The following is a 24,609-nucleotide window of genomic DNA, read 5'->3' as shown; positions in this document are numbered from 1 at the left end:
ATATATTACTATATTCTAAAACCTTAAACTCTAAGTTTTTTACCATGTGATATTACTCCATATCTATAATCTTAGGTCTATCACTCAATTTTGGAAGTCTTCTCCACGGCCTGAGGTCAAATATACAGGAAAGATTTTCTTCTGTCAGCAAGAAAATCCAAAATTCTCAGAGAGCAGGGTTCCACCAGGCAGGAGAGTCCCCTCTGCAGGCACAGCTCTGAGCCCAGCTCTGGGCAGCAAGAAGTTAAAGCAGTGAGGCTGCTCCCAGCTCAGGTGCCTGACTCCTGCGGGACACACACACAGGGACTTGTGTAACGCTGGCACGTGGACCTGAGCTGCCTGGCAGGGCCCTGTGGGCTCCCACGTGCTCCCAGAGCTGGGTGTTTCTCACAGGGAGTGCCTGGGAGATTCTGCTGCTCAGGGCCCTGGGCTGTGTGCTGCTGAGGGGATGTGCTGAGCCCTGGCTGCTCGTGCTGTTCCCTTGGAACTCCTCTGATCCATCTCCAGTCTGTCTCACTGGGTCCCCAAAGGGGTGAGGAGGGAGATCTCTGTGCTTTTCCCACAGCACTTGGCTCTGTGAGCTCTGCTGTGAGGAAAACAGGCAGTAAATAGAAATCAGTGGTTCAGGAACGTGCCTCAGTTTCTGGTTTTTTACCTCAATAAAAGTGGTAAATGCAATAAATGCAGTGAAGCACCTCAGGGGGGATGCTGCATCCTGGAATCCCCCCAAGTGTTCTGATGCCCTGGGATGGACATTCCCAGAAGGTCTGGTAGCTCCATATCATCATCAACTTATTTAATTAATTAATCAATCCATCATCAGATTGCTTAATTTCTCTGCCACCCCAGCTGCCTGTTTGGTAGGGAGGGTCAAGAGGGCAAAACTAATGGGAGGGAGGGGTCCAGGAAGGAAAACACCAGCAGGGGACTGTGGAAGAGTTAATATTTATCTGAAACTCCTTCTGCTCTCCCAGGAGGGTGAGGAGTGCCCAGTCCTGCCTCTCCTCTCGCTCTGCCCTGCCAGCTGCTGGTAATTCTTCAGCTCAGGAGTGTGAAAGAATGAGCAGGGAGCCTGGGGAGCAGGGAGGGATTTCCAGCAGCTTGAGGCTTCCAGGTAGAGAGGCTTAGAGCCAGCACAGAGGAGAGGAACTGTCCTTAAAGAATAAAAGAATAAATCTCTCCATGGGAAACTCTGTGAGCATCCCAGGGGGCTGTGTGGGACTGGGGCAGCAGGGGCTGTGTGCTGCTGTCACAGCCATCCCTTGCTGCCACTGCCAGCCCTGCTCTGCGTGGTGATGAGCTTTGTGCCCTGGGTGGGTCCCTGGCTCAGAAAAGGAGTAACTCAGGAGGATCTGAGTGATTTGTGTGCCCCTGTGTTGAGCAAATAGAGGTTTTTGTAAGAAATAAGCAGGGAGTGGCAAAATAGTGCTTGGTGGCACATGTGGAGCAGCTGAGAGCTGCAGCCAGGGCAGGGCAGCTCCTTGTGTGCCCAGCTGGGAGAGGGGATGGAGTGAGGAGGCAAAGAAACACCTGGCAAAGAGCAGGGCAGCAGCACCGAGTGTCAGTGCCTCTCTTGGAAAGAGGAGCACCTCCTTGGTTTGGTTTTAACTTTTTCCCAAATGAAAAGGACCGTTTTAGCCAATGTTTCCTTTCTTCCCCATCATCAAGACTCATAAAAATGCAAAAAGAAAGGTTTTTAGAGCTAACAGTCCATGGAGGCTCAGATACTCTCACTGCTGGCTCAGTGCAGCCTGGGGGTAAAAGCACAGAGTGAATATAATGGAGTAACACTTGATTGAGTTGGAGCACTTGATTGGACCTGTATTTCCTCATGTGAAAATGCTTCACTAAACATAATTTGATTTAGGAATGCTGCGCTCTGCCACACTGTCCTCCCTCTGTGCTCTCCTCCCAGATATCCAGTAAGCTGAGATAGCAGAGATAACCTGTAATAGAAGCAGCTGAATCCCCATTTTCCTGTCTCTCCAGGCCCTGCAGGCCTTTGGCTGCTCTGGCTGCTTCCTGCAGCTTTCCCAGGGCAGCCTGAGCCTCTGATCCCTGGCTGGGCTGGCAGCATTCATCCTCCCCAGCTCAGGGTTGGGGCTCTGAGGTGATGCCTGCCTGATGTGCTAAAGCCCTGCTGGTGTGGGAAATGGATTTGTGGAGAGTTCTTAAAACCCACCTATTCCCTCATTACAAAACACTATTAATGTTTCTTAACCTATCAACTTCTTTCCACAATATATTATAAATACTTTAAAATCAAGCATCTAAAACTACTCTTCATAAATCTCACTACAATACATCTTTCATAATTGTATTTCTCTAAAATATCTAACCTTATTTACAAAACTGTTATTTAAAACTTATTTCTAGCCCCATTTCTGTCTCAACATCTATCCTCTTTTATAATATTTCTAAATCAACATTTCTTATTTTCAAATTTATGATATAGATACACACTATATAAACTTTCTACTAAACTTCAAAAACTCTCTACAAATCCATTTCCCACAGGTAGAAGTGGTCAGCGGTGACTGAGGCACTGCACTGAACTAGGCAGGAAAGAAAACAGAAAATATTTCAAATGAAATGCCCCAGGAACATAATCCCAGCATAAAACTGGAGAGGCAGAGAAGGAGCAGCAAATGAGATCTACCTGAGCACCTGCAGGTGTCCGTGCCACTGCTGGGGCTGGTGACAGTGGCAATGGTCCTGAACCCCTGCTGGTTGCCCTGGGCTCTGTGCCACGGGCACAGTCCCTGCTCATCTCTGTGCCCATGCCCAGAGAGCAGCTCCTAGCCTGGCAGAGGTGTGTGACAGAGAGCTGGCACAGGCCTTGCACAACTTTCTTTTTTTGTGATTTCCTTCCTTGCTTTCTCTGCACCTGGCAGTGCTTCCTGCTGGCTGCCAGCTGTGGCAATGTGCAAACCTGGGAGGGAAAACGTGGGCACCCCGTGCCAGCCCCGTGAGCAGGGGCTGGCAGCAGAGCAGGGCTCCTGCTCCGTGTCTCAGCACTGTTTGAAAATGGGATTTTGGCTTGTTTTTACAGCAGATAGCAGTGGTTTCCCTAAAGTTGCTCCTGCATCCTCCCTCTCCTTGTGGCTTTTCCAAAATTAGCCCCAGGGGGGGGTTGAACCCCAAGAAGGCAGCGCTGGCCAGGGCAGAGAGTTCTCTGTCCTCTTCCTACAATCTGGGTGTGCTTGACTTCCCCTCAGCATTTAGCAGCTGTGGTGGTTTTGCATGGGAGATCGCAATTGCCAATCTGTAGAACAAAAACCACTGCACAGTACTGCTGGAAAATGGAATGTATATTTGCTTTCTCTGTGTACACTCGCACAGTGCACAGACCACTGAACACCCATTTGAACAGACATTTGAGAAGCTTCTCAAAAACTAAGAAAAATGGGGAATTCCAAGCTCAGGACCATGAGGGTCACTGGAAAAATACCTCTAAAGGGAACAAACCCCCGTATTGACATCACCAGCACAGGGTACCCCTCTCTCCATCACAGGCACCCATTATTTACCTTTTATGCTTTGTGAGCACTGCACCTTTAAAGTGAATCCATTAAAATTTGCATCAGTGCTTCAGGTCTGACTGAGAGCAGCTACCTGGAGGTTTTGTGCATTTCAAGCTCAATTGCATTAAGCACAGTTTGGGTTCACCTCCCTGAGTGCCTCCTGGTGATCTGCCCTGCAAGGAACGGTGCTTTTATCCTTCCCAGCCACCTGGGTCTTGATGGGTTAAAGTCTGGAGGTTCAAATGAGCGCTGCCCCCATCCCTTCTTCCTTTCCATTCACCTCTTTCCTCTCTCCATCCTTCCCGGGGTTTTTCCCTTCCTCTGCAGCCTCAGGAGCTCGGCTGCTGGGTGCAGCAGTGCAGTGGGGTTTGTGCTCCGCGGGGCTGTGCAGCTCCCCCGTGTCCTTGCTTTGTGTTCAGCACCTTTGAGATCTGAGGCAGGAAACGTGGTTTGAGCCTGTCAACGGGAAAACATTGCTCATTGTCCCCTCCAGTGCCTTGGGCTCTGGCAGCAGGGACATGCAGAGCTCTGCTAGCACACAGTGAATGAGCAGCAGCATTTGGGAAGGAATCTGAATCCTCTGCCCAGGGAATAACATGCTGGGGGAGAGAGACACTGGAGAGAACCTTCCCGAAGGACTGGGCTGTCTGGGGGCTGCCTCCCACCGGCTCCTTGGGGATGTGCAGGGCTTGGTGCTGCCTGGGGGCTGGGCTGGCCCCACAGCTGGGTGCTGGCTGTGTTCCTCCCTCTGCTTTGGGGATGTTGATTCTGCAGCTGCTGCTGAGCGGGACAAATCCTCAGTGTTGAAAAGTGATAGAATGTCCTTACTGTCCTTCTTTGGGCAGTAAGGCCAGGCTGCCCAAAGGTTTCAGCAGTTTCTGTGGTGCCCGGAGTCTTTCCTTGGAGGTTTATTCATCCAGCTGGGCAATAACCTGTCCTTCTGCCCATGGCATGACAGCAGTGCCAGGCTGTGTCACAGCTGTCACACTTGGGTGTTTCTGTGTGAACTCATGAGCTTTTTGGGGCAAAAACAGTCACTTGGACCATGCAGATGACACAAGGGTTCTGTCAGCACACCTGGCCCGTGGAACAGCTCTGCCTTCCCTCCCAGCATTGCCCTGGCATGGGGGTTGAGTGATTTCTTTGCCAGCTCTGGGGATGGAGTCTGTGCCCTTGCATCTGGCTGGGTGATCAAGCTGCACCATGAGAAATATAGGTTGGAAAATATTAGGGAAAAGTGTTTTACAGCAAGGGTGATAAAGTTCTGGAATGGCTGCCCGGGGAGGTGGTGCAGTCACCATCCCTGGGTGTGTTTAACAAAGCCTGGATGTGGCACTGGGTGCCAGGGCTTAGTTGAGGTGTTGGGGCTGGGTTGGACTCGATGATCTTTGAGGTCTCTTCTGTGAATTGTGTGATTATCAGCAGGAATCAGTGTCGGATGGCTCGGGGGGCCGTGCAGGGTGCTGGGGCAGAGGGCAGCCCCGCAGGAGGTGCCAACGCCGTGTCCCCCAAGGGGAAGTTTCCGTGAGGGCCAGCCCACCCCTCCATCCCTGCGGGCACAGCAGCAGCGGGCACCGGGCTCTGCCCGGGCATCTCCGGCAGCCAAACCCTCTCTCAAACCCCACCTCAACTCCGCCGCCACACCGGGGAGAGCACCGAGAGCTCCTGCCCGGGCCAGACACTTCCACAATCGCTTCTGGCAGCTGGGAAATCCTGCTGCTCGCTGCCTTGCCGTGGGGAGGAGGGGGAAGCGCTGCCAGGGCCGGGGATGCCCCCGAGGGAACGCTGCCGGAGCCGGTCCCGCCTGGCAGCAGCAGCAGCAGCCCCGTGATGCTGGGCTTGGAGTGAAGTCAGCCTTCATCAGCCGAATAGTTTATGCATGAATCGAAACTTCAGACCTGGCAGAAGGGGAGGGGGGGGGGAGCGTGCGGGATCCGAGCGCTTTTAAAATGCTGCAGCCAAGGAAGGAGGAGGGGATAGAGGAAATAGCAGGAAAATAAGAGCGGGGAAGTGGGGAGAGATTTGAGAAGCTGGATGAGTTGTTCGCTGTGTTATTGTGAGGAGCCAAGTTCCTTAAGCATCTCCTGGTGGATATTAAGAGGGAGCTGTGGAGGCTGGAGCGTTCCCCTGGACACTCGCACGCTGTAGCTTTAAGACTGTTTTACAGAGGACTCGGGATTTCCAGTTTTCCTGCGCTTGGTGGAGTATTTCAGGGAGTTACAGGATTTTTCGGGTCATGTACCCCCTTTTCCTTTCTTCTTCCTCCTTTCTCTCTCTCTCTTACTCTTCTTTTTCATTTCAAAGAGACAAAGCTACTTCAGTTTGGAGCACAAACATATGATCAGCACATGGAAATGTGGTAATTTGGATGCATTCATGATTGCAACAGATTGAAGAAATTAGACCAGACAAAGAGCTTTTTTTGGAAGAGGAGGAGGAGGAGGCAAGGCAAGGAGGGAGGGAGAGTGGGGGAAAGAAGGGGACGCCACCGAAAAAAGGGACGGCCGTGACACGCGGATGCTAAATATATCCCGTAGTAATGGAGAGGGACCGGATTTCAGGTAGGCTATTGATCTTTTAATATGTTCTATTCTGCCCCTGCCCTCCTACCTTTCCAGCAGCTTCTGTACTTTGGGAAGAGGAACAGCCCTGCTCCGGGTGGAATTCAGCCGATTTCTTTATTTATTTCCTTTTTCTTTTTTTTTTTTTTTTTCCTGCAATCATTCCCTTCTGCTTTTTTTTTTCTTCCTTTTTTTTTTCCTTCTTTTTTTTTCCCATCCTCCTGAGCCCTCGAGACAGACGGTGATTCCAGCAGAAGCCGGGAGGGGGGCGAAGGGGGGAAAGCAGGGGGGAAGAAGAAATTGCTTTCTAGGTCTGGATTTCATTTGAGAGCCTCTCTCCCCCCTGGGCTCCCATGTGCCGCACGGCGCGGGGGGATGAATGCTGAGCCTGTGAGCTCAGAGCTGCGAGCCGGGCACAGGCAGGAAAATCGCCGAGCTTTTGGCATGGAGACGCGCTTCTGCTCTGAAGGTTGGCTCCTGGCTGTGTGTCTGTGTGTCTGTGAGTCTGTCTGCGTGTTGTGGCGGAGCTTTTCCTGCTTGCCAAATTATCCTCCCTGCGTTTTTTGCCCTCCCAATCCTGCCTGGCTGTTCCAGGGCTGCTCTCTGCTGGGTTTCACCTTGCTGGCCGTGCGTGGGGGGGGGAGAGGCAGAGCAATGAATAACTCCATTTCATTCCCTTTTTCTTCCCCGCAATTCCCGCCCGGTGCTGCATGTCTGAGCTCTTCCAAGAACTGCTCCCAGCTCCGGGCGGCTGCTGGGGGCGGTGGCGCTGCCCGGGGGTGGCTGTGGCTGCTCCTTTCTGGTGGCAGGGACAGGGGACAGGCTGCCTGGTGTCCCCCTCTGAGCAGGGTGACCAGGGCAGCTGAGGGAGGGCTGTCTGTGCCCAGTCTGCTGGGTGTCCCTGCTCCGTGCCCGCCCTGGGCTCACCCTGCCGGGCACCGAGCCTCTCGTCCTGGGCGTGCCCTGCTGGGCATCGGCGCTGGGAGGGAAACCACAGCGGCCAGAGGAAGCGCTGAAGCCAGGGTGGAGCCAAGCTGTGGCCAGGGAAGGCTGTTCCCACGGCTGGCCCCTTCCAGAGCAGGGATGTGCTGGGAGCACCCGCTGGCCCTGGATGAGGATTTACCTGCAGGAGCATCCTGCACTCCCCAGAGTGCCCTGGCACCTCCTCATCCCGCTGTCCCTCTCTCCTGCTTGTGCTTTCTCCTCTGCTCTGAGCCACTTCAAAGCATTCCTGAGAGCTGCCTGTGTGCCAGCAGCTTTGGGCTGGCTGTGCCACTGGGCCGGGGCAGGAGGGGGTGACAGGGGCTCGATGCCACCCGTGGTGTGGTTCTGGGGCCACTTCCTCCTCACAGAGGTGCTGGGCAGCTCTGCAAAGGGTCTCTGGGGAGAAAGGGGACTGCCTCGTGATGGGATCCGGGGCTTTTTGTTCTGAAGGAGCACTAAAGGTGGGGATCTTGTTGGTTGTGCAAGGGGCACAGAGCCCTGGTGCCCGGGCTGGCTGTCACTGCTCCCAGAGTGGGCAAGAAGACCCCAGAGCATCTTTGTGCTAAGGTGCAGGAGCTCTTGCTCATGCCCTGGAGCAATATTTGCAAAAAACAATGTTGAAGTGCATCTGGAACTGGTTTTCCACTGGTTTTCCCTGCTGTGAGCAGGGATGGCACGTGGCTGTGCCAGGCGTACATAAATGTGGTGTGTGCCTTCCTTCACCTGAGGAGGATGCCAGGATGATGAACAGAACTGCTCTGCCCTCACTCAGACGCTGTGTGGGACCTTGGGAAGGTGCAGACCATGCTGGTGGTGTTTATGATACATGACTTTGGCATGAAATACGGGATGGGGAAATGGATGGCCTGAAGGTCTGGTCTCTGATCTGCTCCGCAGGTCCCTGCTTGAAGGAGTCAGCACAGGCAGGCAAAGCTGCTCAGCTGGGGCAGTGGAGGGAAGGACAAACCATGCATGGCAAAGCTGTTCTTGAAGAGATTCTGGGCACAGAAGTGACAAACAATGGCTGGAATGGATGATTTTAGGTGTCTTTTCCAACCAGGCTGTGCTGCTGGCTCTCAGATCCCTGGCCCAGCGTGGGTGCACGGGGCAGCTTGGCTCACCCTGCTCCTGCTCCTGGGCTCTGAGGGTCCCTGGCCGTGGGATGAGGGGAACAGGGAGCAGAGCTCAGACCCAGCCAGCAGCACGGCTGGGCCTGCCTTTGGTGGCTGACTGGGACATGATGTGGATGAAAGCAGATCCGTGCCACGCTGGGGGCCCTGTCCCAGCCACTGCTCCGGCCCTAAGCATGCTTTTAATTAATCTTGTGTGTGGGAAGAGCTGACTCCTGACCGAGTGTGGGGCTGCTGGATGGGCTGAGGGCACTGCAGGGCGGGTGGGGTCTGGGCCCGGCCTCTTCTCTGAGGTCTGCTTTCCCACAGCTGCTGGCTGGGCTTGTCCCCTGGGCTCTCCTCTCCCATCCCAGGGGATGGCAAACCCCTGGAGCTTCAGGGGAAGGCTGCAGGGCTGTGCCAGGCTCAGTGCCAGCCGGGGGCAGCGAGGGGCTGCCTGCTCTGTGACAAGGTGCCAGCACCAGCTGAGGCCTGTGGGTGCTGGCAGAAGGAGCACAATCTCACGGGACCTCTCCTCTAATCCATTTAACTCATTTCTCACACATTTCTGGAAGCTGTGAAAGCACGGAAAGCACTAGCTGTAAACGGAATTGTTTCTGGTTTGGGGCTGTGCTCTGGGCTCTGTCCCTTGTGCCAGGTTGTGCTGGTGGCAGTGGCCTGGAGATGGCTCTCCTGTCTTTCCCTAGCGGCCGCTCCCTTTGAGCAGCTCGGATCTCTCTACAAAGCTCTAATTGTTACTGCCGCGGGGCCTCTTGCCTCCTCTTAAAAGAAAAGGAAAGGTCTGCAGCTCCCTGAGCAGAGAGGGTTTGGTTACTGCCTGTGGGGTGAGAGGATGGGTGCGGCAGTGGTGTGTGACCTCCCAGAGAAATTGCTCGTGTCACCTTTGAAATGGCACTGGGAAAGCTCATTTGAAGAGTTAACAGGGGATAGGAACATGTGGTCATAACACCTGACTGCAGTGAGTGGCATGTGTTGGGCAGAGCCAGGCATGGGGGGCTGGAGGGGCATAGAAAGAAAAGAAAGAGTTAATTAACCCATTGGTGATCACACTGAACCTTTCAGTTACATCCACTACAGGTATGTGTAATATTCTTATATTATGGTTTGTAATTTATTATTCTTATGTTGTTATATTATGGTTTTATCCATCATCCTGAGCAGCAGGGACACGGCCCCTGGTTGCAGAGTGTGGTTTGCAGGGGCTGAGTGGTCACAACAAAACATCTTTGATATTCTCAGAGCTGCTTGGGAAGCACCACATGCCTGAACTGAGAAAGAAAAAAGAAAAGGAGGGTGCTGGTTGTGATTGCTGGAGGTGTGAGGGGATGTACTTGTTTCTTCATTTTTTAAATAAAAGTTAATCTTCTAAAGGTGTGTGTTAGGGCAGAGGGGTTGAGGTTGCTTCTGATGACTTCAGCTACCTTTCCTGTCTCAGGTTTCTTGTTGTCACTAGGAAATGGCAGATAAAAGGCTGACATGTCTCTTTTTAGTACCTTCTCACAGCTATACACCTTATTTGCCAGACATTTTCCTCTCTCTTTTGGCTTGCAGGACACCACACATGGTTCCACCTCCTGTCAGATCCCACTGTACTCACCCAGCCCTGGCGCTCAGGGACACCTCCCCATGTGTCCTTAACCCCCTGTCTGCTGTCATTGTCCCACTGCTCCTGTCCCTGCCTGGGGCTGACCCCATCTCTTGCTGCAGTGCCCTGTAAAAACCACCTGTACCTCCACTCTGTGTGTTCTGTAGCAACCTGTGGTGGCTGCAGGTCCTGTCTCACTGAGCAGAAGGTCCCTCAGGGAAGGGTCTGGGTTTTTTGGGGGCTCTTGCTCTGCCTCTGCAGGCGCTGTGTCCACGGGGAGCTCCGTGCTGCTCCCAGCCCCTTTGGCTGCCTGGCCAGTGGATGCATTCCCCCAGCTGTCAAGGTATGAAGCATGATCCATTTCCTGATGTCTGCTCTTAAATCTGCTGGAAATTCTGCTCATCTCCATTAAATATGGTCCCGCTGTGGAGCACAACTCATCTCTGGCCTGACAGCTCAGGTAACGCTCCTCGACACCGCTCTGCTGATCTTGGCCAGCCCCAGGCCTGGAGCTCCTCTGCAGATTTTTTTCTTTGCTGGATGACTTGGAGCCTCCCAGCAAGGCGATTCCCATGCTGCTGGGGTGAGGGAGGACATTTCTCATGCGAGTCAGGGCTCTTCCAAGGTCCAGCATACCATAATGCTGAGTAGAAGCAAGTACGTAGTTAGGGAAGTATGTCTGGGTCAACACATGTCTTGTGTTGCCTTAATGATCTCAGAAGCACAATATCTGTGTCCTGTTGGCTTTTCCTTGCAGCTGTAACTCATGGACAGAGGGATTTGTTAGAGAGAAGTGCTGTGAGTGCTGTTCAGGGCTCAGGGCTCTGTGGCACTCCCATGTTAGGAGCAATCTTGTACCTTAGAAAATGTAGGGAGAATTCCTGGCTCTGCCTCTGATGTTCCAGAAGTCCTCAGGAAAAGGGGTTTGTGCTGCCATTCCCCTTTATTTTGGGTGAGGATCTGGTGTTTGGGTCTCTGCTGAAGCTCCCTGGCAGTGAAGGGGTTGCAGAATTGCAGCTGGGAACTTGAGCAGTTCTGACACTGCAGTGAGGAGAATCCCCAACACTGGATTTTGGGTGGGATCTGGGGCTGTTCCACGTGGGCTGTGAGTGCTTGGTGCCTGCTCTGGACAGCTGATGGAGACAGCATCCTTGATGTGTGTGCTCAACCAATATCCATGCATCTTGACCCATTTTAAAGAAGTTTCTTGGGCTCTATCCATTGCTTCTTCCCTGCAGTGTATGTTTGCAAGGGCAGCTTCTCCCTTCCTAAGCACCAACACTGAAAACTTAATTTCTCCATGGGCTTCCCTGTCCTCCAGCACTTCAGGCTGCTGTGGTTAAATTGATTTATCCTGATTAACCCAAGTGCTGCTGCCCTGCCACAGGACAGCTGTGAGGCTGTGCTGCAGGAGGGAGCTGCTGTGAGTGCAGGTGAAGTGGAATAGCCCTGCAGTGTGAGGCTGAACTGAGTTTTGGGTTGCTGATGCCAAGAGTGTTGTTAGAGACTTATAAACAGCTCTGGATTGTGGCTTGAGGGGGGAGAATGGGCAGGGGTTTACAGGTGAATAAAATGCATTAGCTTTACAAGCAAATAATCACACAATAAATCTGAGAGTGTATTTTTTTTCATGGAATGACAGCCCAGGTTGGAAAGGATGCCAAAAGATCACCTGGCCCAGCCTTTTGTGGGAAAGGGAGCCTAAATGAGATTATCTAGCACAGTGCTCAATTACATCCTGAAAATCTCTAGCAGTGGGGACTCTACCATGTCCTTGGGGAGATTGTTCCACTGACTGATTGTTCTCCCTGTAAAAAAATGTCTTTCTTGCATCAAAATGAAGATTTTTTTTTTCCCATGAAGTGAAGTCAGTGCTGCATAAAGAAATCTGCATTAATTTTGTGATTACATCATTATCAAGTACCTGATAAACTGAAGCAAATTCTGATTTCCAGTGAAGCCAGTTTGGCAGGGGATCAGTGTGGGTGCTTGGATGCAGGGTTGGAGGGGAGCTGCCCTCAGCTCTGCAGCATCTCCAGGTTGCAGCTTTGGCCATGATGTAACTCAAGGCTGTGGAAATAATGCTGGGTTTGCATTTCACTGCTGCCTGCTCGGTCTGGAAAATTAAACCATATTATCAAGACAGCCCAAGTTTGGTCTCTGGCACATTGGAGCACACAAATATTCATAATTTGGTGCTTCTGTTGTCTCATTTTTTTTCAAAATCCCAGTGGGTCAAGGCACAGAGGTGTGGGCACCCTCTAGTGTGGCTGCTAATGAAGGAATTGAATTGAATTCCATACATTCTGAAGTTACTCTCCCTGACTCCCCCAAAGCTGCATTCTCTCTCCACAGCTTCCCAACCTGGGCCAGCATCTGTCAATGCCAGCAGCCAGCCCCTGCCAGCTGGCACTGCCTGCCTGCCTGGAGCACTTTCTCCTCTCCTTCCCAAGGCTGCAGGATGTGGGTTCTTTATTCCTTTCAGATGCTTTTTTCTTTCCAGGGTTTTGTGCTTCCATGTCTTGCTCAGGGTGATGGAGGAGCCCTGGTGTCACAGGCCTTGTTGATAAGAGAAGCTGACATGAGGGGTTTAGGGGGCAGGGGCGTGTGTTTGGTGGGTGCTGGGCATTTTCTGGGTGTTTTCTGGGCATTTTCTGGGTGTTTTCTGTGTGTTTTCTGGGTGCCTGATCCCTGGCACTGTGTATCTGTTGGAGGCATTTAATAAATCCCCATTTTATCCTCTCAGCTCTGTCTAGCCTCTGTTCCAGGAAGCCATTCCAGGGCATCAGGGTCATCACCCTGCCCTGCAGGATCCCACACTCCTGGCTGGGAGGATGTGTCAGCATCCCAAGGGGTTTTGGTCATCATCTCTTTGACTCACAGGTCTGTCACTCCCACTGAGTCATCCCCATCCCCAGGGATGTGCCAGGGCTGGGAGCAGGGTGCCAGGGGCCAGGCAGGGGTGACAGCTCGTGGGATGTTGTGTTGCACATGAAAACCAAAAAAACTTAAACTGTTCCTAAACATCTCGGTGAGTGATGGTAGATGTCAGTCCCGTGCCCCAATACCATAAGCTGCTCCTCTTACAGGGAATTCCCCTCCCCATAAGCCTTTTACTCCCATATTTTTAAGGTCATTCTCAACCTGGCCTCTTGCCATGGTACTCTTGAGTCTTTTTCAGATGGGGGTCCCACAAGGTGTAGTTCAGTGAGTGAATTTTGGGGTGCTGGTCATGCTGTCCTCACTGGCTGCCCACATTCTCCACCCTTTGTTGCAACAGAGTTCATCATGTCCAGGGAGGGTGCAGCTGCTGGTGCTGGCCATGGGAACAGAATGAGACAGGTCTTAGTTATAGACAGCTCAAAAATCCATTTATTAGCCCTGGAAACGAGGGGTGGGACAAAGATGAAAGACCCACAAAGACAGGGGCGTGGGGTTTTTGTAGGGTATTGCAGGGATGGAGTTCAGGGTTTGGGTCAAGGAAGGAGTTATTAGCAACACAAGAAGGATGAGATCACATTCCCACCTCTTTGGAACAGGAGCACTCCACGGTGGGACACTGGTCCCGAGTGTGGGATGGGGATGAGCAGCCACGAGAAGTGGTGGTGTGATGCTCTGGGAGCTGTAGGTGCCCCTGGCTCACCCCAGGGCTGGAGGGATGAGGTGGGCACTGCCACGCTCCCTGCCAGCCCCAGGAGCTGTGAGGGTTGCCAGCAATCCCCGCTCCAGCCTCCTTCCAGCCTCCCCCTGCCCACATCAGCATCACTTCTCCCCTGTCCCAGGGATGTCTCTTCACCCTCCAGGTGTCCACTTGAATTTCACCTCTGAAAGGTTTTGTCTGGCTGTAAAAAGCAAATAACTGCTGAGGTTTAGAACTGAAGACAACAAATTCTGATTTATTTCTTATAGGGAGGGGTTTTATTCAGTAAAATGGACAATGTTTATCACAACACTGCTGAAAGCATAGGGGTGCCCCTCTCCTAAAAGCATCAGAGTTCCCCTCTCCTGAACAGATTTGGTTTTTGGCACAGCTTTTATTTACCAGTGAGTCAGGATTTAAGCAGCAGCAGGAGGGAACGACTCGTGGCACTTTAAAGCAGGGCTGTTGGATCCTCTTCCTACCCTTCTGAATCGCTCCGTGCCCTTGTGTAAATCATTTAACACGTGTGTGCTCTCACTTCCTAGATGGAAAATGCGGTGGATGCTTTCCGCTTTTCCTCGGCACTTCGGGATCTGCTGCTCGGCAGCTGCTCGGGATTTGCGGTGATAAAGTTGGGAATTTGACCCTGGGATGTGTCAGCACCCCCAGGCAGGGCTGGGCTGGGGCTCCCTCCGGGCTGCTGCTGGTTTGAGATGTGGGCTGGGCTGTGGGTGGACATCAGGCTGGAGGCAGGAGGTGTTCCCGCTGGGTCTGTCCCTGCTGTGGGCCAAAGAGAGGGATTTATTCTCTGCTGGCAATGTCCATTCCTCAGGCAGAACTTCCCCTGGAGGGATGCTGGTGCTGCCAGGGCCGTGTTCACAGGCACAGCACCACGCAGCACTGGCTGATGTGTGCCTAGCCTGCCCCTCTCATCAGCCAGATGAGATCTCCTCTGTTCCCTGGGCAGATGGAAGAGCACACAAACCTGGGCATCCCTTCCCTGCTGTTTCTGCTGAAGTGTTTAAACTTTGCCTTCTTTATCCCTGGAAATGAGGTTGATGCTGTAGGGCCCTACCATTTCCCCCAGTTGTCCCTCCCCAAACCTAAAACTTTGGATTTTGCTTAATTGTTTTCCTTCCCCCTGTGGCTTTTCTTGGCTCTGTAGAGTGAGAAGGCTGGAGCTGCCATTCCAGGAACACTCATCGAGAGGGTTTGTGTTTAATTGTTCACAGATTTATCAAGATAGAGGCAAAGCAGGCGACCTTGAGAGCAGATAAGCTGTTGGGCCATGAGAGGGCTTCAGCACCTAAAATATTTCCCAGTTCTCCCCTTTCTTGCATTCTTTGATCCATTCAAGTGGAGAACTGGTCAAACCTGACTTCAGCTGCCTGAAAAGCCCTGGCTGATTTCTGTATTGACAGCTGCTCCTCAGGGAGGGGAGCCTGGGTGGAAACCACTGAGGCTGGGAAGCTGTTGGTTGTTTTGGGGTAGGTTTTTTTTTCCAGAATATATGAAAAGTTCCCGGTGGGTGGAGAGGGAAAGTGAACTATGAAACTGTGAGTCTCGTGCTCTGTTGAAACACACCCTGGGGAAGGCATATCCTCCATAAACAGCGGAGTTGGCCACGGACCAGGAAACCCTTCCCTCCCCACTCCCCTCTGCAGCAGAGCCCAGTGCTGTGGGTGGTGTTTCCATCCAGAAGGGCTGTTCTGGATCCTGCTCTTGTACCTCTCCAGCCCTTGAGAACCCACTGGGGGAGCCTGTGAAGTGCAGGCTGTGTCTGCCTTTGCTCATCAGTGTGTTGCAGTAACTGGTGTTGCTGGTGGCACTGGGCTCTGTGCTGGCTGGGCTCTGAGGCCATGGGGGATGTTGCTGGGTCTCACGTGGTGCCCTGAGCACTGATGGAGCTGTGTGGTTTGTATCCTGCTCCTGGCCTTGCTCCAAAATGATACAGCAAGAGGTTGTGGCATGGCACAGGTGTCGTCTTGCTGTGGGCACACCTGTGCAGCAGCTGGAGTGCTCAAACTGCTCTTTATCTCATGGTTGACCCCAGACTGGGTAAAACCCACCTCTGGTGTCCTCTGCTCACCTCTGTCACAGCTTCCTCTTCATCCCAAGACTGCTCAGAGAGTGGCCCTTGGTCTGCAGCTGCAGAGGAAACTTTATCTTGCCCTACACAAGGGCAGAAGTGACAGCCAGAGGCACAAGGGGTGGAGGAGGGGGATATTTGACAGTGTTGGTTTGGTCTGGGGGCTGAAGGGCTGCCAGAGAGCTGTGGGAATCACATAAGTGCTGCAGGAAGAAAAGGTATTTTGGAGGAAAGGGCCTCAGAAGCAACAGGAGGGGTATCGGGGGGGTTGAGCAGCAAGGGTGGGGTCTCAGCCTGCGCTCTCCCTCTTTGGCTCCTTGCCTTCCTCCCCCTCCTCTCTCTGAGTGCAGTTTCCTGGTGCAGGCCAGCAGAGCCCTGCTCTGTCTCTGGTAAAGCTCAGCTTTTGCTCCTCTGCCAGACCCCGTGTGTGCTCCAGCCCCAGAAGTGTTCAAGGCCAGGCTGGACAGGGCTTGGGACAGTGGAAGCTGTCCCTGCCTGTGCCAGAGGGGCTGAAACAAAATTATCTTTAAGGTTCCTTCAACCCAAATAATTTCGTGATTCTGTGATAACAAGAAAAGTTTTATTGTGCTGCTTGTTGCTCACAGAGAGATATGAATCCAAACCAGGGGCCAATAGCAGGGAACCCATTTTTCTGCATTGCAGGATTCACCCTACAGCACTAATTACCCATCAAACCTGAACATCTGCTCCTTTTCTTTGTCAGCTCCCTCTCGTGCAAGGCTGCAGGTTGTTTTGGTGGCTGTCAGTGCCCTCTTTCTGCTGGGAGCCCCTCTGTGCCCTGGCAGCAGCGAGCATTGCCCAACACAAATCATGGGAAATCCGTTCTGTGTGGGACACTCTGTTCAAAGGCACCTTGGCTGGGACAGGACATTCTGCTGACAGATCTCCCCATGATGTAAAATGTTGTAGCTGTTGACATAGGAGTGCATCTCAAGTGTCAGCTTTTCCTGTCAAACTCCACCGTGCTGCTCCAAATCCAGTGGGAGCCCAAGGATAGCTTCGGGGGGCAGAGGTTGCCTGAACTTTGGCAGAAATTCATGTTGTGTTTTGAGTGGAAATTCAGCTTGTTGCTCCTCCCTGCATCCCTTCAGGTGGTGATGCACAATCTTTGTGCAGCTGGGAAGGACCAGCAGAAGCAGGACTGGTCCCTGATTGCCTCTGGCCAGCTGGGAGAAGCAATTTGAGTTAATTGAACTGTCGCTCACATTTCCTTCTCTGCTTAAATATCAAATAGGAATTGCACTGAACTGTGGAGGTCAGCAGTGTCTGGGGACATGCAGAGTGTGGTATCTCTGTGAGGATGGTGAAGATGAGGTGTGGAGGCATCACCTCCATCTGAAACCCTGCCATTGCCACCTCTGCCTGCCCGAGGTTCTGAGCTCCCAGCGACTCTCTCGTTTCCCTCCAGGTTCTTTAGATGTTGACTCCCAAGTGCCTGGCTTGTTCTTCATTGCCTTTTGGATGCTTTTAGTACTTTTCTCATTGTTAGGAAAGTTAATTAACAGCAGGAGCTGCCAATATTTATAAAGCTGCTTTCCAAGGCAGACTGCTGCTCACGAATAAGATTTTCTTTTTCCAAGCAGATATGTCAGATCCATCATCAAAACAACCCATCAAAAAACATTCCCTTCATAGTCCTCTCATTGCATGGACTTAAGCAATAAAGCCAGGCTGGTTTTCGGTCCTGTTACTGGCTTGGAAAAGAAACTGGGTTTAAAAAAAAATAAAGAGAAACTAATAACAATGAACAAACCTGGTGTTTTCCAGCAGAGAGGCAGAATTGGCTCTGTGGGGAGCTGCTCTCTCTCAGGAAGCGCTGGAAGTGGCCACTTGAATTTAATACTGTGCTCATCAGCTGCATCTGCCATGAACAAGAACATCTTGCATCGCAAGGACTTTGCTATTTTCCATTAAATAGGAAGCTGCCCTTTTATTCTTGTGAGTTAAGGGCAGAGATCTGGGCTGACGTGGCTGTCAGGGCTCCACCAGCTCCCGCAGCTGAGCGCGTTCTCCGGGCAGTCCTGCTGCGCTTGGCGTTTTCCGAGGCTTACATAAACATCCTTCTTTCACACACGAGGCTGGGACATGCAAGCTGCAAACTGCTGACAGTCCCTTGCAAGAGGCAGAGCTGCCCCAGAAGCTTTGGCAGCTCTGTGAGGTTAGGAAGGGATGGGAGCCACAAGGCCACTGTGGGGTGTGAGGTGGCTTCAAACCATCCAGTGCCTGCTGGAGGTGTTGGGAGCTGACCCACACGCAGGGAGAGGCCAGCAGGGTCATCTTCATGGGTTTGGGTTTGCTGGTGTGGCTCCACCTGAGCCTCTGACCTCCCTGTGCCTTCCCAGTGCCCTGCTGCAGATGTGATTCCCAGCAGCTCGGGATGCTGCGCTCCCGCCCCGCCACAATCAGGTTTTTCTCCCGAGGAAGGCGTAGGAGTGGAGGTTTATCTCCCAGCTGGCAGGCAAAGGAGGATGCCACACCTCGGGGAGCTGCTGGGGCTGGGTGGAGCGGGGAAGTGGAGCAGCAGGACGTGGGCTTTGAGGAGCTGCAGCTCATGGGCTTGCCCTGAGGCCGGGGCACTCTGAGATTTCCAGCTCCCTCGGGGAAGGAGAGAAGCAATAAATCCGGACTGTTTGTGACAGGGCCCGGCCCTCTGGGTGATTTCTGACACTCTGTGCCTTTCTGGCAGCACATGGCTGTGATCCACAGGGGTTTCCTTGGCTGTGGAGCTGAGGCAGTGCTCACTGTGAGTGGGCTTGGCTGCGAGGAGCTCGCAGCTCTGGGTGTGAGGGTCACAGGCAAAGGAAGCAAAGGCACAGTTAACACTTAGTGAGGCCCTTTCAGTGCCAGGCTGGAAGATTTTGGTGTCCTTAAAACTCAGATCTGGGTAGTTTGATGGCTGTGGGGTGTTCCAGTGCTGGTCCAGGAGAGCTGCACAGCTCCCTCAGGGGACACACCAAAAGGCAGGCCAAGGAGAGCCTGTAAATGCTGAAAATCTTCTGGGTCTGGAAATTCATCCCCGTGTGACTGGTGTGGGCTGGGGGAGCCCTTGTGATAAAAATACAGACACCCTGTCTGTCCTTGGATGTGGTTGAGAGACAGAATTATCATCGTGTAGCAGATCAGGAGTGGTGATAAGATGCAAAGAGATCCTTGGTTTTGGGATGGGAAACTTTTCTGGAAGCTCCAGACTGTGTGGAACACCTAGAATTGTGTCTGGCTTGGGATGTTTCTCTCTGGAAGATGCCCAGTTCATCCCCAGTAACCATCCTTGTGGTGCATAATGTGAACTCCATCAGCCCCTCCCAGGCAAAGCCACACTGTGGACAGCCTGTGGCTGATTCCTTATAAGATGAGGGGTTTATTTTACTTTATTCCTTTGTCAGAGCTGTGGCTGTTTCCTTCTAAGGTGAGGGGTTTATTTTGCTTTATTCCTTTGACAGCCTTCCTTGAGTTTTGCCAGCTCTTCTCTCTATCAGCCTGCAAGACCTAGAAAGAAACCACTGTCTTCAAAATGCTTTTTTTAATGCTTAATTCAGGAAAATAAAAAGAATTGTTTGAGAATCGAGATGAGAAAATAAGAAAATATAAAGAAAATAAGAAAATTAAAAGAATAAAATAAGAAATAAAGAGAATTGAGAGTGCCGCTCTGCCCCTGAGTAACAGGCATTGCTGGGGGTGTGTGAGGGACACTGCCTGGTTCTCAGGATGGGGATGGGGTGTCTTCACATTCTCAAGTCTGCAAATGCTCCACACATCTGGCACTGGGAGAGGACTGGGCTGGACTATTTGCCTTCTTTAGCAACTGGAAACAATCCAGCCTGCCAGTTCCTGCAAAGCTCATCCTGTGGTTTAGTGGATAATACTGAGCCTTGTTCAACTCCCACGCTTCAGTGCCTTGTGAGAGGGTAGAGAAGGCTCTGCAGGGCTTGTGCTGTGCTGGGACCCCTGTTCACTGCTGTGGAAGGCAGCGTGGATATTCATTGTGCCTGAAATGCTTGCTCCATAGTTTTAATGAAATGTTTATGGTGACACAGGCGTGACTCTGGGGTGGTGGCAGGTGTGAGGGATGCAGGGTGGCAGCAGAGCTGTTTCTTTGAGCTCCAGCCATGTCTCCACGAGTGCATTTCCAGAGTTTTGACTCGTGCTGCCATTGTCTCCCCCGTGCCAGGAGGAGAGTTTCGTGTCTGTGTCCCTGCAGCTGGAGATGGCTGCAGGCAGTGCACGGCTGGCTGAGCTCAGGAGGGACAGGAGCTGCACAAACCTGCGTTTTCTCAAGCAGTCAGCAAAGCTGCTGAGAGACACAAATTGGAGTGACAGCCACATCAAGACAGATCTGCCAGGGATGGGCATCCAGGCTTTATTCTGGGACAGCACCAACGTGACCAAAGGTGAATCCAAGTGTCCCAAATCCTCAGCAGACCGCGGATGAGGGGTGAGGGGCTGGGAACACAAACCCTGTGAGGAACAACTGAGGGAGCTGGAGGTGCTCAGCCTGGAGAAAAGGAGACTCAGGGGTGCCCTCATCACTCTGCACAGCTTCTGAAAGATGCCTGTGCTCAGCTGGGGCTGGGCTCTGTCTCCAGGCAGCACTGACACAACCAGAGCACACAGCCTTGAGCTGCACCAAGGGAAATACAGGTTGGATATCAGGAAAAAGTTTTTCACAGAAAGAGTGCTAAAGCTCTGGAATGGCTGCCTGGGGAGGTGGTGCAGTCCCCATCCCTGGGTGTGTTTAACAAAGCCTGGATGTGGCACTGGGGGCCAGGGCTGAGTTGAGGTGTTGGGGCTGGGTTGGACTCCGTGATCTTGAAGGTCTCTTCCAACCCAGTGATTCTGTGATTCTGTGATTCTGTGATGCTCTGATCCTGAGCCTGGTAAGGCTGTGTCCGGCCCACAGAGCTGGGACAGCCCCTTTCTGAGAGGTGCAGGGGGGATGTGGGGGCAGGAAAGTTTCTGTAGCAAGAGTTGACCATTGAGTTTTGGTGCTAGATTGCCCCCAGTGTTGTCTTAACTTCTTTTTGCAAAGAGGGGTTTGTGAGCGACCCTGTGGTTCTGCCTTGCTCACAACCCTGGATGTGCAGAAGACAGATGAGGTGAGCAGGTTTTGGCACGACTGGGGCTGGCAGCACACACAGATCATGGATTAAACATGTGCATGGCAAAAAAGGATCTTTCTTGAGGCAGACAGAGGCCTGCTGTTGCTGTGCAGCCCCGCTGCTCCCAGCCCCATGCTAACAGCAGTATCAATGTGTTTATACGAAGCTTGGCTGCAAAATGCCTCCTCGGCCTCCAGTTTTTTCAAGCTAAATACTCCTTTTATTGTGCTGCCAGAGGCTGTCCCAGAGGCCAGCAAAGGAGGTGGCCTGTTTGGCCACAGAGATATCTGGACCGGAGATTGAATTCCCGCATGTCTTAAATCTGTCTCCAGACTGGCAAGCCACCAAGTGGGCATCTCTTTCTCCAACTAATTGGCTGTTTATGTGCAAATTGGCCTCTGGCTGCTTCCACGAGGCCTGGCTCACCAGAGCTGCACGAGAGCATCCTCTTGAAGGGCTCACTGAGTGCCTGGGCTGTGCAGGGGATGGTGACAGTGGGACAGCCCAGCCCTGCTCCTGCCGGGGTCACCAGGCTCTCAGTGAGTGCCCAGGGCTGCTCTGGGCTGTTAGCACTTCTCTGCAGTGCAGGGATTGCTGTCTGCCCTCCAGCTGGCAGGAGAGGCTTTCCCAAGCTCCAAGCAGGCCATGTGGACAAAGTTTGTTTGAAAGCACCTCCCAAAGTGGAGCAGAGGAGAGGGCCTTGGTTGGGTTGTGTTGGAATCCTGGTCACTGAGAATTTCAGACTTTCTGTACTGACAGGCACTGACCCCAAAAGGACACTGCATTTCACCTGAAGCCATGGACAAGGCCTCCAAAATGGAATGATAGAACTGGGATTGTGGGTGTGGAGTTTGAATAGAAGTGTGTGATATCACAGGGTGGAAAACTTGGAGTTTAAGGGTTTAGAATCTAGTGATATATATAGAGCAAGATGGAGGTTTTAGGGTGGAGGCTGCTCCTTCTTCTTCTTCACCTTCTTCTCCATGGGTTTGGGTGGTTTTGTGTAATTGGATAAAAAAGTCCTCATTGTGGGCCATGGGTGGTTTTTTGTTGGGTTAAAAGTGAAAATAATTGAGGTGTAATTTCTTAATTAGACAGTTTATCCCTAAAAGGCCTTGTAGAGAGAGACTGAGCACCATTTTTAGCTTGTTCGAGTGAAGTGCTGTGGAACTCAGGGTTTGTGAGACTGTAACATAGATAAGAGTTAATAAACATCTGAGTCCATCTTGTGTATTTAATCCCAACCCTGGCAGAAAAAGAAGCAAAAGGATCAGCAGGGATGTGCACACCTGTGGCTGGAGCTGGGGGACACAGTGTCCCTGTCAAGGCCCTTCTTGCAGGAGGGTGTTGCTGCCAGGCATGGCACATGTTTCTGCAGGAGAGTGCTCCCCAGGGCCCCCAGCCCTGCAAGGAGGCAGCAGGGCAGTGTCATTTGTGCCTCAGGAATCTCATCTGGTTCTTGAACCAACCACCCTGGGGGTTCTGTGGTGCAGGGGATTTTTCTGGAGGTGTGGGGAGAAGGAAGTTATTCCAGGACAGAGCCCAGGCTGGCAGTTTATTCCCTTGTGTCAAGGTAAACCTGGCTGTGTTGCTCTGTCTGTGATTACTTGTGTGGGAATAACAACATCCCCTGAGTTTATAGACACTGCCAGTCCCTGCTGATGCTTAATGCATCCAGCTCTTTCCTCCTGTCATTCCTTTATAAGGAAAAACATTTCAGATTTAGTTTCTACCTTATTTTAACTTCTCGTAAAAGAGGGCAGTTTAATTCTTTTGGTGGAACATCAAGTCCAATGCTCCCTGAGCTGGTGTGGTTATTATGGGCACTTGGGAAGATGAAGTAATAAAAAAAGTCAGCACAGTAATGCTGAGTTCATCAAAAGGGAAGTGGGTGATGGGGTGACAAGTGTGCCTGCAGTCTGGAGATGGCAGAGGAGATAAACACGAGCTCCTTGTGGCACAGCTTGGTGTGATGGCACTGACCACATCTCCTTGGAACTGAGAACTTGCCCTGCTCCCCTTCCCCTGCTGGGCTTGGCCACGGGGGTTTATGGGCACAAAAAAGTTGTGCTGAGAGAGAGCCCAGCCCTGGCTGTCACTGCAGAGGAGCGGGGCCAGCTCTGCTCCTTCAGCACACTTGAACTCTGCTGGGCTCATTTGCAAACAGGAGTGTCAGAGCTGACTGCCCAGCGAGGTGCTGTGTGCCCAGGCAGGGCTGTGTGCCACGCCTGGGGGCAGCTCAGCTGCTCAGCTGTGCCCTGCTCCAGCCCCCAAACTCAGCCCACCCCCAGGGTTTTACTGCTTCTTGGGGGTTGCCAGTGGGGAGTTTCTCTCCCCTTGCATTGCTTGCTGGAAATCTCCCCTCTCCCTGCTGGCTTGGTGCCCTCTCTCCGTGCCTGCTGCTCTGCCCCCAGAGTGCTCCCGGGCCTCTTTCCCATTTAGGGAAACACTGGATGGCCCCTGCTTTTGGCCTGCTTGCAGCACATCTCCCAGCTGGTTTTTTTTCCCTATTTTTTTCAATCCTCCTTTGTCTCTGGAGGCTGAAATCCCAGTTGTGGCTGGTTGGAGGGGGAAGCCCAGGTGTTGTCCTGCTCAAGGGGAGGCTGGGTGTTTGACAGGGTGAGCCTGAGGGGCTGCTGACAGCATCACTCCTCTCCTGCAGCCACGATTTAATCAGCAGGAACAAGTGCCCTGCAGCAGGGAAGCCTCAGGCAGGGTGTGGGGCAGGCAGCAGCGCTGAGCAGGGGAAAGGGAGAGGAAACTGAAGGAAATTCCCCTAAAAACATTGACTCATTGCTTTTTATTCTTTACTCCAGATTTTTAAATCAGCTGTGAAACTTCTGCATCTGTAGAAGATGCTGAGTAGGCAGTGCTGGGTGTCTGCAAGATGGGCTGGGGAACAAAAGTTGGTGTGTTGTGTGAGACCTGCTTGGAGGGGGCTCTGCCATTCTCCTTGCCATGCTTTTCCAGCAGGAGAGGCAGCTGAGCTCTGAGCTCCTGGGCTGCCTCCTGTGGTTGGGGTAGATCCCTGAACCACAGCTCAGGGTGGTTTCTTTAGTGGTGCCCAGCAGAGCTTGGCTCCATCCATCGATAGATCCTGCTGGGGTTATCCTGGGATCTGATAGTGAGAATTACCCTGGATGTGTCTGGGGTTATCCTGGGATCTGATAGTGGGAGTTATCCTGGATGTGTCTGGAGTTATCCTGGGATCTGATAGAGGGAGTTATCCTGGATGTGTCTGGGGTTATCCTGGGATCTGATAGAGGGAGTTATCCTGGATGTGTCTGGGGTTATCCTGGGATCTGATAGAGGGAGTTATCCTGGATGTGTCTGGGGTTATCCCGGGATCTGAAAGTGGGAGTTATCCTGGATGTGTCTGGGGTTATCCTGGGATCTGATAGAGGGAGTTATCCTGGATGTGTCTGGGGTTATCCTGGGATCTGATAGTGGGAGTTATCCTGGATGTGTCTGGGGTTATCCTGGGATCTGATAGTGGGAGTTATCCTGGATGTGTCTGGGGTTATCCTGGGATCTGATAGAGGGAGTTATCCTGGATGTGTTTGGGATTATCCTGGGATCTGGTTAGTGAAAATTAACTTTGGATATGTCTGGGATTATTTTGGGATCTGATTAGTGGAATTTACTTTAGACGTGTCTGGGATTATCCTGGGATCTGGTTAGAGGAATTTACCTTGGAAATATCTGGGGTTATCCTGGGATCTGGTTAGTAGGAATTAATTTTGGATATGTCTGGTATTATTCTGGGATCTGATAGTGGGAGTTACCTTGGGTGTGTTTTGTGCAAGTCTGAGAGGGCTGTGACAGAATTTTAATGGTTTAATGAGAGGTACCAGCCAAGGCAGAGCCTGCCCGTGCTGGGGACAGCTGCTCCCCAGGGTGCTTCATCTCTCCCATTTGCACTCCTTAGCTCAGCAGCTGAGCACCACAATCCTGCCTAACTCTGAGTGTGCCCGTGTCA

At 52.2% G+C, this 24,609-nt stretch overlaps 1 protein-coding gene across 4 annotated transcripts in view; it reads left to right on the top strand.

The window, feature by feature from the left end:
• The window catches only part of SEPTIN9 (septin 9), a 129,442-nt gene that overhangs the window by 30,705 nt on the left and 74,128 nt on the right, over nt 1–24,609 (top strand). Inside the window, exon 1 of one of the 4 annotated variants that reach the window (XM_064395344.1) lies at nt 5,522–6,085. The exons of 2 other annotated variants lie outside the window; for them this stretch is intronic. In XM_064395344.1, the coding sequence (XP_064251414.1) occupies nt 6,064–6,085 (22 nt within the window). In that variant the 5' untranslated portion in view covers nt 5,522–6,063. Of the gene's footprint in view, nt 1–5,521; nt 6,086–6,426; nt 6,555–24,609 lie in introns of those variants that run through there. One more of the 4 variants, XM_064395342.1, reaches the window with a different exon arrangement.

The sequence above is a fragment of the Passer domesticus genome, chromosome 20 (assembly GCF_036417665.1).
Source record: "Passer domesticus isolate bPasDom1 chromosome 20, bPasDom1.hap1, whole genome shotgun sequence".
NCBI classification, from domain to species: Eukaryota; Metazoa; Chordata; class Aves; order Passeriformes; family Passeridae; genus Passer; species Passer domesticus.
The sequence above is the reverse complement of the archived record's forward strand: the minus strand, read 5'-3'. Positions and strand labels throughout refer to the sequence as shown.